General features: G+C 34.1%; 3 protein-coding genes across 6 annotated transcripts; 2 read left to right on the plus strand and 1 right to left on the minus strand.

Moving 5' to 3' along the window:
- The first annotated feature begins 2,950 nt into the window (after nt 1-2,950).
- Nucleotides 2,951-4,357, plus strand: LOC106311079 (CRIB domain-containing protein RIC3-like). 2 transcript variants are annotated; one of them, XM_013748312.1, is made up of 4 exons: nt 2,951-3,073; nt 3,213-3,332; nt 3,427-3,527; nt 3,751-4,357. In XM_013748312.1, exons 2-4 carry the CDS (start codon nt 3,275-3,277, stop codon nt 4,249-4,251), a joined length of 660 nt encoding a protein of 219 aa, XP_013603766.1. In that variant the 5' UTR covers nt 2,951-3,073; nt 3,213-3,274; the 3' UTR covers nt 4,252-4,357. The 2 variants fall into 2 exon arrangements, with proteins under 2 accessions (XP_013603766.1, XP_013603767.1); XM_013748313.1 differs by having other exon boundaries at nt 3,231-3,332.
- A 735-nt stretch (nt 4,358-5,092) lies between these two features.
- LOC106308106 (60S ribosomal protein L23) lies at nt 5,093-6,393 on the plus strand. Its single transcript, XM_013745234.1, has 3 exons — nt 5,093-5,200; nt 5,293-5,577; nt 6,065-6,393. The coding sequence occupies exons 1-3, from the start codon at nt 5,188-5,190 to the stop codon at nt 6,187-6,189; spliced, it is 423 nt and encodes a 140-aa protein (XP_013600688.1). The 5' UTR covers nt 5,093-5,187; the 3' UTR covers nt 6,190-6,393.
- Nucleotides 6,394-6,703: 310 nt separating this feature from the next.
- Nucleotides 6,704-10,341, minus strand: LOC106310683 (homeobox protein 2-like). 3 transcript variants are annotated; one of them, XM_013747912.1, is made up of 6 exons: nt 10,303-10,341; nt 10,022-10,195; nt 7,643-8,341; nt 7,359-7,550; nt 7,141-7,266; nt 6,704-7,051 (listed from the first exon to the last, which is right to left on the minus strand). In XM_013747912.1, the coding sequence occupies exons 2-6, from the start codon at nt 10,061-10,063 to the stop codon at nt 6,944-6,946; spliced, it is 1,167 nt and encodes a 388-aa protein (XP_013603366.1). In that variant the 5' UTR covers nt 10,064-10,195; nt 10,303-10,341; the 3' UTR covers nt 6,704-6,943. The 3 variants fall into 3 exon arrangements, with proteins under 3 accessions (XP_013603366.1, XP_013603365.1, XP_013603367.1); XM_013747911.1 differs by lacking the exon at nt 10,303-10,341 and having other exon boundaries at nt 10,022-10,288; XM_013747913.1 differs by lacking the exons at nt 10,022-10,195; nt 10,303-10,341 and adding an exon at nt 8,428-8,494.
- Nucleotides 10,342-12,330: the final 1,989 nt, after the last annotated feature.

The following is a 12,330-nucleotide window of genomic DNA, read 5'->3' on the forward strand; positions in this document are numbered from 1 at the left end:
CTGATATTAGGTTAGTCCAACCTAACACAACTCTATGATTCGGTACGGGTTGCAAAGCCTCAGGCCGAAGATTAGAGGAAACGAGTTTTGAATGGATATTCTGGGTTACAGAATTATGTTTTGTGACTTGGAAAGTCTATTCTCAACCCGTTGTAACACTTTCGGACTTGGCAGAGGAAGGTCGTTTAGGCATGTTCTTGTTTGATTATTGCCTGAATGGTTGACCAATGTCTAAAAACGGTTCGGGGGTGTTACACTATCTATCTTAGATATTTTTCTCCTTTTTTGTATCATTTTGGTTATTGCTCGATATAATTATTGATTTTGAGTTTATTCTCATTTCTTTCTTTTATTTTGGCATGAGATTTAGAAAATGTTTAAGATTCAAAATTATTAAAGAGATGCATACTTAGGTTAAGATCTACGCCTTGTGCAGGATAAATATTTTATATTTATTACTTATTTTATATTTTTCTGCATATTATGAAATAATAAAATTATAATTATATATTAAATAACTAAGAAATCAGTTACTATTATGTAATAAATTGGCTTGCACATATAAATCAAATGACCGCTCTTGTTTATCCACAATCATTTTAGGATAAATAAATCAAAACAATCAACTTTATCCATCGTATGTGATATATAATTAACTTTAAATGATATGAATTATATATATATATATTAACGTAAACACCAATTAAAATAAAATTATTTATTTATATGATTTTATTATCATTGTATCTTATTATAGAAAAAATTTAAACATTGATCACAAAAGTTTATGTGAGAATTTTAACAGTTTTAGTAATCTATACTCGTTTTGAAAAATTCAAAATACAACATATTAAAAAAAAATCTAAAATTTTAATATATGATTAATGTAATTGTGTAATTTATTTTAATAATAAAGAATTAAACAAAAATGATAGAAAGTATACAAATTATTAGCAAATCTTCATTATTTAAAATCATTACTTACTATATATCATAATCAAATTAGGTAATTCCGTAGGTTTTATTTTAAAAAATAATATATAATAAATTTCAGTTTTATAAATAAATGGTCCATAATGGACATACTATATAATATAACATTCCCTAACAATTTAATTTTGGACTAACAAAATTCTCAATTGATTTTCAAGCCGCCACGTAAACAAATTAACATTCCAATTACGTGACAACTCAGCATAATAATTTTAACAGTTTTAGTAATTTGGTCACTTTTTAAATTCAAAATATAACATATACGAAAAATCTATATTTTAATTTTATAGCTAATTTGATTGTTTAATTTATTTTAATAATATAAAATTAATCAAAAAAGATGGATGAGATATAAAGTGTTATCAAATCTTTATTATTAGAATCATTAATTGTTATATATATATTATTCATATTTGGTAATTCCGTAGCTTTTATTTAAGGAAATAAAAGAAAATAGTAATTGTACACGCTAATTAATTTTATGATTAGTTTAATGAAAAGTATAATATATACTTAATTGGACCAACATATTTTCTAAAGATTCTGAATTTTATTCTGGTGATGACACATGACTATAATTAAAGGTTGTAATGTTTTTCAATTAATATATAAGGGATTAACAAACATGTGAATATATTTTCCTCAAAATAGGGTTGGCATCATGCATGCATCTCCTCACTTTTACACATAAATTTGTATATAAATATAGTTCAATAGATGTGTTTCAATCTCTTGCATCTTCATTAATATACAAATATAAAGATTTACAGAAAATGATCGGTGGATTTGGCATGAAAAAGGATCTCATGCATGTTTCAAACCACCATGAATGTTCCCTTTGTAAAAGAATCTTCTTAACACCTCAAGACCAAATCTCGCACTCCAACACTTTTCACTCCAATCATCATTTCTTCACCTTCTCTTCCTCTACCGCAGCCGCACCCACAACCTTCCGACACTACAGGAACCATAATCATGCTTTGTCTGGGAGGAGTCGTTTCAACTTGAATTATTACCGTAGTGGTCATCATATAGATGAACAAGGGAGGTTTCATAAAAGATTTCCAGCGAACACTCCTGCTAACAATTCTAACTTTTTGTCTAGGCAGCAGGAGAAGCCGAAGCTGATTAATTTTTTTCCGGCGATGGCATCGGAAAGTTCTCGTACGCTTCCGCTTCTTTGCCAGCTGGAGCAACGGAGACCGCAAGGTCCGCTAGATACTGCAACCGAGAGTGGTTCCATCGACTTGACATTGAGGCTGTGACTTGGAGAGCGCATTTTTATGTTGTTGTTTTTTTTGTCTTATTTTGTTTTATTGTTGTTGTCGGAATGATAAGTATACTATATGTATTTCCTTGGAATAATAATAAGTTTTATTGTTGCTGTTAGAATGATTAATACACTATATACGTTGAGTAAGGGTTTATGAATAGTAATGTGATCATGTATCTACTTAACATACCTATCACTCAATCTGTGGCTTAATATCGTCTACGTACACAGGAATTATCGATCCTCCTTCACAACTTATTCTATTCTCCATTTTTTTTTCAACTAAATGGTTAAACCCGGATCTATTTAAGACACAGATCTAACTTCCGGATGGAGGTACAGCTCATGGATAGACCATTTCATGAGCATTCAAATGAGCCAAAAGCAATAATCTCTATATTTTCAAGGATAACTATTTACCAAGTCTCCATATACATTCACAAGTCATTTCCTCGATTCACAATCTCCATATACATTCACAAATCGATATGGTATTGAACCATTTTTTCAATCTTTAAACCAAACATCAATAAAGTCATCAAATTCTGAATTGACCAAACAAAATCCTAACTCTACGTTGCCTCCATTAGAATAGAAAGAAATCTATTTATAAAAATATATATAAACAGTAAAAATAAAAAACTTGAAAAAGATAATTTTGCGTCTATTTTTTTGTGTAAAAAAGTTCAGCGCTCTCCACCATCTTCTCAACCAAGAATTTGTCTGAAACCTAATTTCAAGTCTCTCTAGATCTCGCCCTCTTTCCAATTCTCTGTTAAAAGAAACATTAAAATCAATGCGATGAAGGTTTACATTCTCTGATCACTTTACATTCTTTGTTATGTCCGAACGTTTTAAATGTTACTTTTGCAGTCTCTCTTAATCTCTTAAGACTCCTTGAATGACAGAACATTGATTTGTTATGTTTGTTTGCTCTACACGTTAGGGCTTGGCACATCCACAGAGTTGCAGCATCTGAATTTCTAACGGAAAATCATTCCTCCCGAGATGAGCACGTCCGTTAAAGGCTTTCTCAAAGGCCTTCGCCACATTACTCAGATTTTCGGTGAGTCTCCTCATCTCATCAACTCACAGAAACATATTGACGTTTCTTGTGACACAAGTCAGATCTTTATATGATGAAAAAATCTAAATTGCAGATGAAGGTAAAGACCATGATATCCAGATCGGGTTTCCCACCGATGTAAAGCATGTCGCCCACATAGGATCCGATGGTCCCGCATCAAATGCACCAAGCTGGGTACGGTTTCTACATTTCTACGTATTTATCATCATATATGTATGTATAAGTATACTCGATCGCTACTGTTTAAAAAATGGATAGACGGGCGCATAGACCGTCTAGACCAATTTTTAAAAAATAATAATCGTAATAGAAAAATTGTTTTGTTTATAACCGATTTGGAACACTCTCTACGTATTTATCCCCGTATAAGTATACTCATCATAGGTTAAAAATGTAGATGAATGACTTCAACCCTCAAGGAAATGAGAATGGCCAAGTAGTTTCTCGGAGGGATGCCAACAACAATCCAATAGGAGAAGGAGTTGGATTACAAGAGTTGTTGCCTCCACCTGATAAACCAAAGCACAAGAAGACAAGGCGTAAGTCCGAGTCACAAAACGGTTCTCCTCCTAGGCGAAACAGCAACGTGTTACCATCGGAAATGGTACCAAGACCCTCGAGACGTCACCACAGGAGTAGGCACGCGTCGTTGGATTCGTCGAATGATCCATCGCTCAGGAGGAGGCGTGTTGTTGTCTCGGTTAACGACGAGGAAGGTTCTAATCAACTTTCAGACAGTTCTTCTGCTTCCCATAGAAAGTCTTCGTCGCGTCATAGGAAGGTGAAAGGATCAGGAGGAGGAGAGGTGTCCATGAAGAAGACCAAAGCTAAACAGGAGAAATCAACTGTTCAATCAGACGGTACATGTAATGATAATAATACTGGCGACAAAGACTAAAACTGATTTTGGTCGGTCACATGTGGCTGTGACTATTTTCGTATTTCTTGACTGTTCCTTAGAGAAAAAAAAAACTTATTTGTTTCACAATGACAATGGTTCACCACCAGAGGGGGGTGATGATATCGTAGGAGATATTCTAGTTATTACAATTCTGGTCGAAAGAGTACTGGTCACTGAATGATTCTATACTGAAGAAAGATCAAAGCTGCTTCTGAATTTTCTTAGTAGTTTGGCGCTGTTAGAGATGGACTAATCAACATTATGGACATACAAGTTGTAGCATATTCAACTATTGAGGAAGAAATTATATGATATAATAAATCCATAAAGACTAGTGAATCGAATAAGACAAAACAAAATGGTGATGTATATATCAACAACCTCGCTTCTATTACACTCCTTCACCAGATTGATTCACCGTTTCACAATTATCTAAACAATATTATAAGATTCCTTCCTAGGAACTTAAACATAACAACAAGAACTTTGCAATTTTGACTAAAAAGATGTCGGGATCCACTATTTAGTGGAAACCCTCCAAAAATAAGCGTATGCCACTTAAGCATGGAGAGCACACGGTATTCTTTAGTAAAAGGCGAAAGAATAGTTCGCTTTGTGCTCACCACATGGCTGCGTGATTCGCTAACTCCGAACGAGACCTTTACTTATCTACAACTATTGCTGCTCGTTACTTCCAACTGCTCGATGTGGGACGTATAAAGCAAAATACGTTATTCATCTCACAAAGTAATTATTCGTGGGCTTTAAATGGGCCTGAAACACTTCTGAGAGTTGGGCTTCTTAAACACAAGATGTCATCTTCTTCCATCCACTTAACCCGAGTGTGAGAAAAACCCTCAACACTAACGCTATATAGACTTGCAAACCCTAATTTTCTTACACCAGGTCTCATCTCAAGCCGTCAAAAAAAAAATGTCGAAGCGAGGTTCGTACCCTTCTTCTCCTCGTCGTTGAAATTTCCATTGTGCTTATACATTGCTTTAATCGGGTTTTGGTGTTTTTTGATAAACTGATTAGGACGTGGAGGAACGTCGGGGAACAAGTTCAGGATGTCGCTGGGTCTCCCCGTGGCGGCGACGGTGAACTGTGCTGACAACACGGGTGCCAAGAACCTTTACATCATTTCGGTTAAAGGAATCAAGGGTCGTCTCAACAGGTTGCCTTCAGCTTGCGTCGGCGACATGGTGATGGCTACAGTCAAGAAGGGTAAGCCTGATCTGAGGAAGAAGGTTCTTCCAGCTGTCATCGTTAGGCAGAGGAAGCCGTGGCGCCGAAAGGATGGTGTCTTCATGTACTTCGAAGGTAAAATTCACTTTCTTTAAACACTAATTAAATTCGTGATCAGACCAGACACTTGTTAGAGGGTGTTGTTATGTCTCTGGAAAAGTTAATTTGTGTGCTCCATTTGGACTCCACATGCTAAAACCTGTTTTGAAATGTTGGTCATGTTACTTATCAATAGTTAGTGATACGTAGTTTAAGCTATGACCAGGTTTAATCGTCATTTTGATTTATTTGGTTGGTTATAGGATTAATATATTGTCCAGGCTTAAGTCAAGTACCCACCGACGCGTTTTATAGGGTGTTGATACGGTTACAAGTCTGGGAAATTTAATTGTGTCCTTCGTTACAGATGCTTTATTGCTTGAACGCTTGCTTCTGCTCCATATGGACTCTATATATCACTTTATCTTTGTTTCTTCTCAATTGTTTGTTTAGTTATCCCATTGGTGATTGTATATGTAAAAAAAATATACTAATCTGGTGCTCTTGTTTTTCTATTGCGCAGATAATGCTGGAGTCATCGTCAACCCCAAGGGAGAAATGAAAGGTTCTGCGATCACTGGTCCCATTGGTAAAGAGTGCGCTGATCTCTGGCCAAGAATTGCTAGTGCTGCCAATGCCATTGTCTAGGGATCGATCAGTCACTGATTGGTCTTTTATGGCTGTGCATTTTGATTATCTTTCTGAATATTGTTGGAGTTCTAAATATATCAAAAACAAATTTGAGGATTTTTGTAGTTGGTATTTTGTTTTTCCGCCATTATGTACGACATTCAATTATTTTGGTTCCTCGTTGAAAATGCACAATCCTTGGCCTATTGTTTCATGTTTTAATCTCTTAAACACAGAGAAAATAAACTATTAGTTTATAACCTTTGTTGAATTGTGTTGCCTCTATGAAGTATGAAAAGCTCCACCTCTCAATCAAATTAAAAAGTTCATCTTCATGCCTAATGTTTCAAGATTTGGTGGAAGGTTGTTTTCCAGTACATTTCACCTGTTCGTGATCAAAGTTGGGTTGTTGCAACTTCTCATGGCAAGAACATCTCAATCTTGTAAGTTTAAGACTTGCATACAATATTCAAATGACTATCATTATACAACACTCAACAAATACAGTAGATATTGTAATATCATACCATGTTATATAATTAGTATCTACAAAACTTTGTAAGTCTATGTAACATAATAACAAACCCTCTCTCTCTCTTCACTACAGTTTTATTCATCATGACCTGCCTAAACCCATTATTCATCTCTCTCTTTTCTTATGTTCTAAATATTTCCGAGAAAATATGAGTCATGGCTAAAAATTGCACTAGTAAATATACAAATAAACCTCTATAAAATACTATTTTGTGATTATATGACCATATAATCAAACTCAAATCCAAGACTGGATTGGATAACTGCACTTGAAAGAGTTGACACCACTTATGTGTGAAAATATGTCCGAAGAATCAACCAATTGTTCTTCTTCCTTGACCCCCACCTGCAAACCAAACCGGTTTAAAACGTTTATCATATCAAAAACGTAAATTTCATATGGTTTTAACTGTTATAAAACCATATTAATCTTACATCATCATCGTCTTCTTCGTGATGGCTTGAAGAACCATGTCTATGTGGTTCACACAATTCATCGTTCTTTGCAAATCTTCCTCTAACTCTTGGACGACTATCAGCCAAAGTCTTCCTACATGCATACTATTTAAACAAAACTTTACTTTAACCAAACCGGTATATTGATAACAAATGGTTTAGTCTGGTGTCTGGTTATAATGGTTAAGCAAAGATACCTTAATTTTCTTGCTGAAGTTCCTCTCGTTTCTCTTCTTCATATACCTATGAATCTTCTCTTTCCTCTGCTCGGCAGTGAGTTTAGCTACTTTGTTGACACTCCCATCGTCTAAACCGGTTATATCTGTTCCACACTGTGGAAGAACCGGTGTTGCCACAAGGTGGTTCTGGTTTTCTCCACCGTCAAGTGTCTATTTCAAACAAAAACCGGTAAATACCGGGTACAGATATTTAACCGGATTATTATACCGGTTTCATTATATATTTATATTGGAATTTGTACCTGGAGATGGTGATTTTCTGGATTGAAGATGGGTTTAATCGAATCTGGGAAGAACATTCCACTAGTATCAGCCTGAATCTCCATCAATTGATCATGTGATGGTTTAAAATCTGAACCCAAATGGATACTCCCAGAGTAAAAACCGGATCTCTCCATGTTTAAACCGGTATTCATCATATTCCCGGTTACAGACATGTAAGTTGGTAAACCGGGATTACCCAAGAAAGAGCAAGAAGGGGAAGTAGGGTTTAGGGAGCCAATATTGTAACTTGGGACAGAAGAAAGACAATCATCTTCGAAAACCGATAAAGGCGGAGGCAGGGGATCACAAGAAGATGAAGAGTAGAGGACGTTGGGAGGCTGATGAAGCTGAACACCGGTGAAATCAAACTGGTCTTGGAGTTGATCAGAGGCTGAAAACTGAATAGAGGAAGAGAAATCGATGGAAGCTGTGATGTCGTTATCGAAATCGTCTTGTGAATCGAATATGATTGATAAGTCCCCGTTGTCATTATTGTTGTTGTTATTGTTGTCTTCATGGTCTTGCTTCGAACCATTGTTGTTGTTGTTGTTGTTTTCAACATAGCCACAACAATTTGAAGCAGAGGTCACTTCAGAAGTTTGATTAAAGGTCTCTTGAAAGAATTGTGGATCACAAAAGTCAACGATTTGTGCGGTGAGAGGGCTTGTGATCTCATCCTACGTACAACATAACAACAAGAAGGTTAGATTGATTTAGCTGAAAAACATAGCAAAATATGCACCTATTTGTTTTTGAGACATACTTTGAAGACTTGCATAAAAAAGCTACTTAGACGGACAATCTTGCGAAGCAAGAAACAAAAATTTAGATACCCTTTTAACTTAATACAGTTGTTTAGAGAGAACATGTTATTTATATTGTCAGATCTAATTCGTTATTCGTGTGTTTTATCAAGAGGGAATCTAGATAATTAAAAATTAACGATACCAGAGGGAGAGTTCCATAAAAGGAAAGTTTTTGGATTCTAGTGTTTCTTTTGCGTCGAGAAATGAAGAACATTGCCTAGTAAGAACCAACATCTTAAACATTTCACAATTAAAAAATAAAGGCCTCAATAAGAACAAGAATCATATTTGTATATCAGTTAGATATTTAAATGAAAATTCATGTGATGGTTTTTTTTATTGAAGCTGATATATTTAGCAAGTATGTCAGAGCGTGAATGATTATTACTATTTTTTTGGTTAATATGAATGATTATTATGTTGCGTTAACTTAAATTATACTTGTTCACTAGAAAAATCAATGTTGTAATTTTGACATGCATGTGTCTAAATTACCTAATTTTAATACTATAAGATCCGTATAAAAAATACATGAAACAAAAACAGCTCACTTTTGAAAACTGAAAGTAGTATAATAATTAACTAAAAACAGGTGTGGCGCATCTATTGAATTCTGATAAACTGTTTTATGCTATATATATATATATATATATATGTCTTGTGGTGAAATGTGGTTGGCTAAAAAGCACGCGAAGCACCGTGCAAACGAGTTAGCCATGAAAAAATTATCCTCGTAATTGTCGTTTCGAAGTGTAGGGAGATCAATAAATTGTGGAGAATAACCACAAACAAAAAAGAAGTAAAAGCAATTGAAGCAAATTGAAAAAGAAGATAAAATTGGAATAACTGGGAAAACGATGTACCTAAAGGTAGGTCTGGTACTTTTATCCGAGATCCGGATTCGATCCGAGATTCGATCCGGATCCGATCAGAAAATCCGGATATCCGGAGGGGCCGGATCCGGATCCGGCCCCTCCGGATATCCGGATCCGTAAGTTTTATTAATAACTATTTCAAAAATAGTAATATCTATATATAAAAATTTAATTTATTCAATATGTTTTTATTTTTATAATAGTATATATATAAATTTTTTTGTAACATTATACATAAAAATAATTAAAAACATTATATATTTTTTTATTTTTAAATTATTGTTAATATTTTATATATATTAATATTATTATTTATTTATTTTAAGGATCCAAATCCGGATCCGGATATTACAATTTTTAGAAGGATATCCGACACCCGATCCGTCCCAGGCCTACCTAAAGGAACTTAGACTTTATAATAGAATAATTATTCCATTCAGATATATCACCTAAATTCTGTTAATAGATATTTTTCAAGCGGTTTGATACATGCATGCATGCCTAATAAAGAAGATTTATTTGTATATTATGTTTTCGATACCAAACACAAGGAAGATAAACATGCATTCATTCAAGGGATCAAAGCAGATTCAAAGACAGACATTGCATGAAATTTGGTACATAGCGAAAATAATCATTGAAGGATATATATTAAGAAGAAAAAGAAAGAGTATACCATTGAGAGCTGTTCGTGCGACGAAATTACGTCCTGCGACATGTTTATATGTGTTTCTGTTATTACGTATGTACTCCAACGTGATGCCAAGGTTTTCTGGGAAATATCAAGAGAAAAATTTCCCAAGAAAGGCTTCTTGAATGCTTTGTAGAATGTGTGGGAGGAGTGATGTATCTGAACAAATCCGTAGAATTAATATGGGGGAGAAAGGATAATAATTAATCAAACAGAACAAAAAAACAATTCTGTTTAAGACAGAGAAGAAAAGAAAATGTTCTTACAGTTTTCTGGAGAAACTAATTGGAGGTTATGCAAGTTCACGTAACAAGTTATATATAGTTTTTGTTAAATGTGTATGTATATATGTATGTATCTGCATGTATGTAAAGTACTAGTGTGTTAATGTAATAAGTCCTTGAGAAATGCCACGTGGAGACTAACGCCAAACACGCTGGTCCTAGAGTTTCATATTAGCGTGACACGGAGCGTTTTGATTGGATAAAATTTACGTATTTTGAGTTGACGTGGATAATTTGGTCCCACCTAAGTGGTGACTTGGTTGACCTGTAATGGAGTTTGACCCAATTCTTTTGTTTCCGATTATTTTGACCTATTGACTGAAACTTGCACTAAATTAAGCTTTTTATTTATAGAATTGGCTTTTCTATTTTTTTTTTAGTAATATTTGTTTTCTATCTTTTATTTTTCATTTTCTAATTTATTTACTTACTATCTTTTCATGTTGATAAGACGTGGAAAAGAGGACCAGGTCAGTGAAATTTTAATATACTGACAAATTACATAAATCAGAACGTGCAAAGTCAAATAATGTATATATGATGAAAATGGTTACGTGATGCTTAGTTAAATTCGAAAACTAAAAATTTCATATGAAAATGGTTTCCTCTGGATAAAAATTCTGTGATAGTGATATTTTTAGCATACCATGCTTCGAGTTGTCATTTTCTATGCTGTTGTTATCTCACAGCCATAACGAAATATTGAAATGATCATAAACAACATATGAAAAGATAAGTTTATAGATCAGAATATTGATCGAGGTAACGTAAGGAACGAGCATGCCAATTTTTTAGAGCGAATGTTAAGAACAACAACTTTAATATATATATATGTCCGGACGAGGTAGTCCAAGTGGAAGGACGGGTCTGTGGTGGCAACCACCATCTGGGTTCGATCCCCCCCATGCGGAAACTACCCTGCCTCATCTGGACACCAAAACGGGTAGTGGGCCTTCGGGCTCAGGGAAAAACCTCCCGGGTGAAGCTGGCCTGCTGCCTGACCGGGTCCAGGGATTGACCCGCGAAGCGGAGAACCCTGGATTACAAAAAAAAAAAAAAAAAAATATTTATGCAAAATACAAACAGCTAAACTATTTCAGTAAAAACAATTGAACTATTATATCTTCTGTTTTTTTTTTTTTTTGAAAATTATTTTATTTATAAAACGTTGAACAATGAATCTTTGTAAGAGAAAACATAATTGTTTTAAAGTATTTTTGGGTATTGTGAATATCTTAAGGTCTCCGGTTCTGTGAAGTTGTGAAGCATTGAAAATCATTGGCATGAGTATCTAATTATCCCCCCGTCCCAAGGTGTACCCGAGATTCGTTTCCAGAATAGTTGTTTTAATACAATGCATATCACCGCTCTTTATTTTTTATTTTTTATTTACAAGATTCAGAGAAATCGGGGGTAATGGAGTTGCAATAACTATTTAAGAAGGAAATGTAAACAGATATATACTTTTGTTTGTCAGAAAAAAAAAGAAACAGCTTGAGATCAAAGCTGATTCGATGAATCAATACTTTGGAGATATGTATGAGCATCTACTACAAAAGGTTTGAGTGCAATACTGCACACGCAAATATATATATCAACAACCACTTTAAGACAAGGATGTAGTTTCAAAAGGAAAAACTATATAAACAAACAAAATTTTAAAAGATCAACATGTTATGTATATATATTTTTTGGAAAAATGTTACATGATCATACAATGAAGATGTTGTACAATGTAGGACACAATAATTGATTTTAGTATTTGGTAAAAGTACAACAATTTAATGAACATAGATTGATTATAATAACTACCTTGCTGTATAATACGGGGCTAATCATGATAAGACCCTGTAAGTTTCGTAATTAGAATCTAAAACCTATATCTAGGAAGACAATAAGCATCGCATCCCTTTTGTTCTTCTCTGAAAGCTTCATTTTGTAATATTTAAAAAATTCCGTATTAATTCGTATTTATTATGACAGAAAATTCAGGTTTACTTGTTTAACAAA

Source organism: Brassica oleracea, chromosome C8 (genome assembly GCF_000695525.1).
Source record: "Brassica oleracea var. oleracea cultivar TO1000 chromosome C8, BOL, whole genome shotgun sequence".
Lineage (NCBI taxonomy): Eukaryota > Viridiplantae > Streptophyta > Magnoliopsida > Brassicales > Brassicaceae > Brassica > Brassica oleracea.

Excerpts from the sequence above, each read along its gene's own strand:
- LOC106311079 (XM_013748312.1), top strand. The coding sequence starts at position 3,275 with ATGAGCACGTCCGTTAAAGGCTTTCTCAAAGGCCTTCGCCACATTACT. Across the intron at positions 3,333-3,426 it reads CCACATTACTCAGATTTTCG|ATGAAGGTAAAGACCATGAT; the intron begins GTGAGTCTCCTC and ends TCTAAATTGCAG. Across the intron at positions 3,528-3,750 it reads CATCAAATGCACCAAGCTGG|ATGAATGACTTCAACCCTCA; the intron begins GTACGGTTTCTA and ends TTAAAAATGTAG.
- LOC106308106 (XM_013745234.1), top strand. Across the intron at positions 5,578-6,064 it reads TGTCTTCATGTACTTCGAAG|ATAATGCTGGAGTCATCGTC; the intron begins GTAAAATTCACT and ends TCTATTGCGCAG.
- LOC106310683 (XM_013747912.1), bottom strand. The coding sequence starts at position 10,063 with ATGTCGCAGGACGTAATTTCGTCGCACGAACAGCTCTCAATG. Across the intron at positions 8,342-10,021 it reads CGCACGAACAGCTCTCAATG|GATGAGATCACAAGCCCTCT; the intron begins GTATACTCTTTC and ends TGTTGTACGTAG. Across the intron at positions 7,551-7,642 it reads CAGAAAATCACCATCTCCAG|ACACTTGACGGTGGAGAAAA; the intron begins GTACAAATTCCA and ends TGTTTGAAATAG.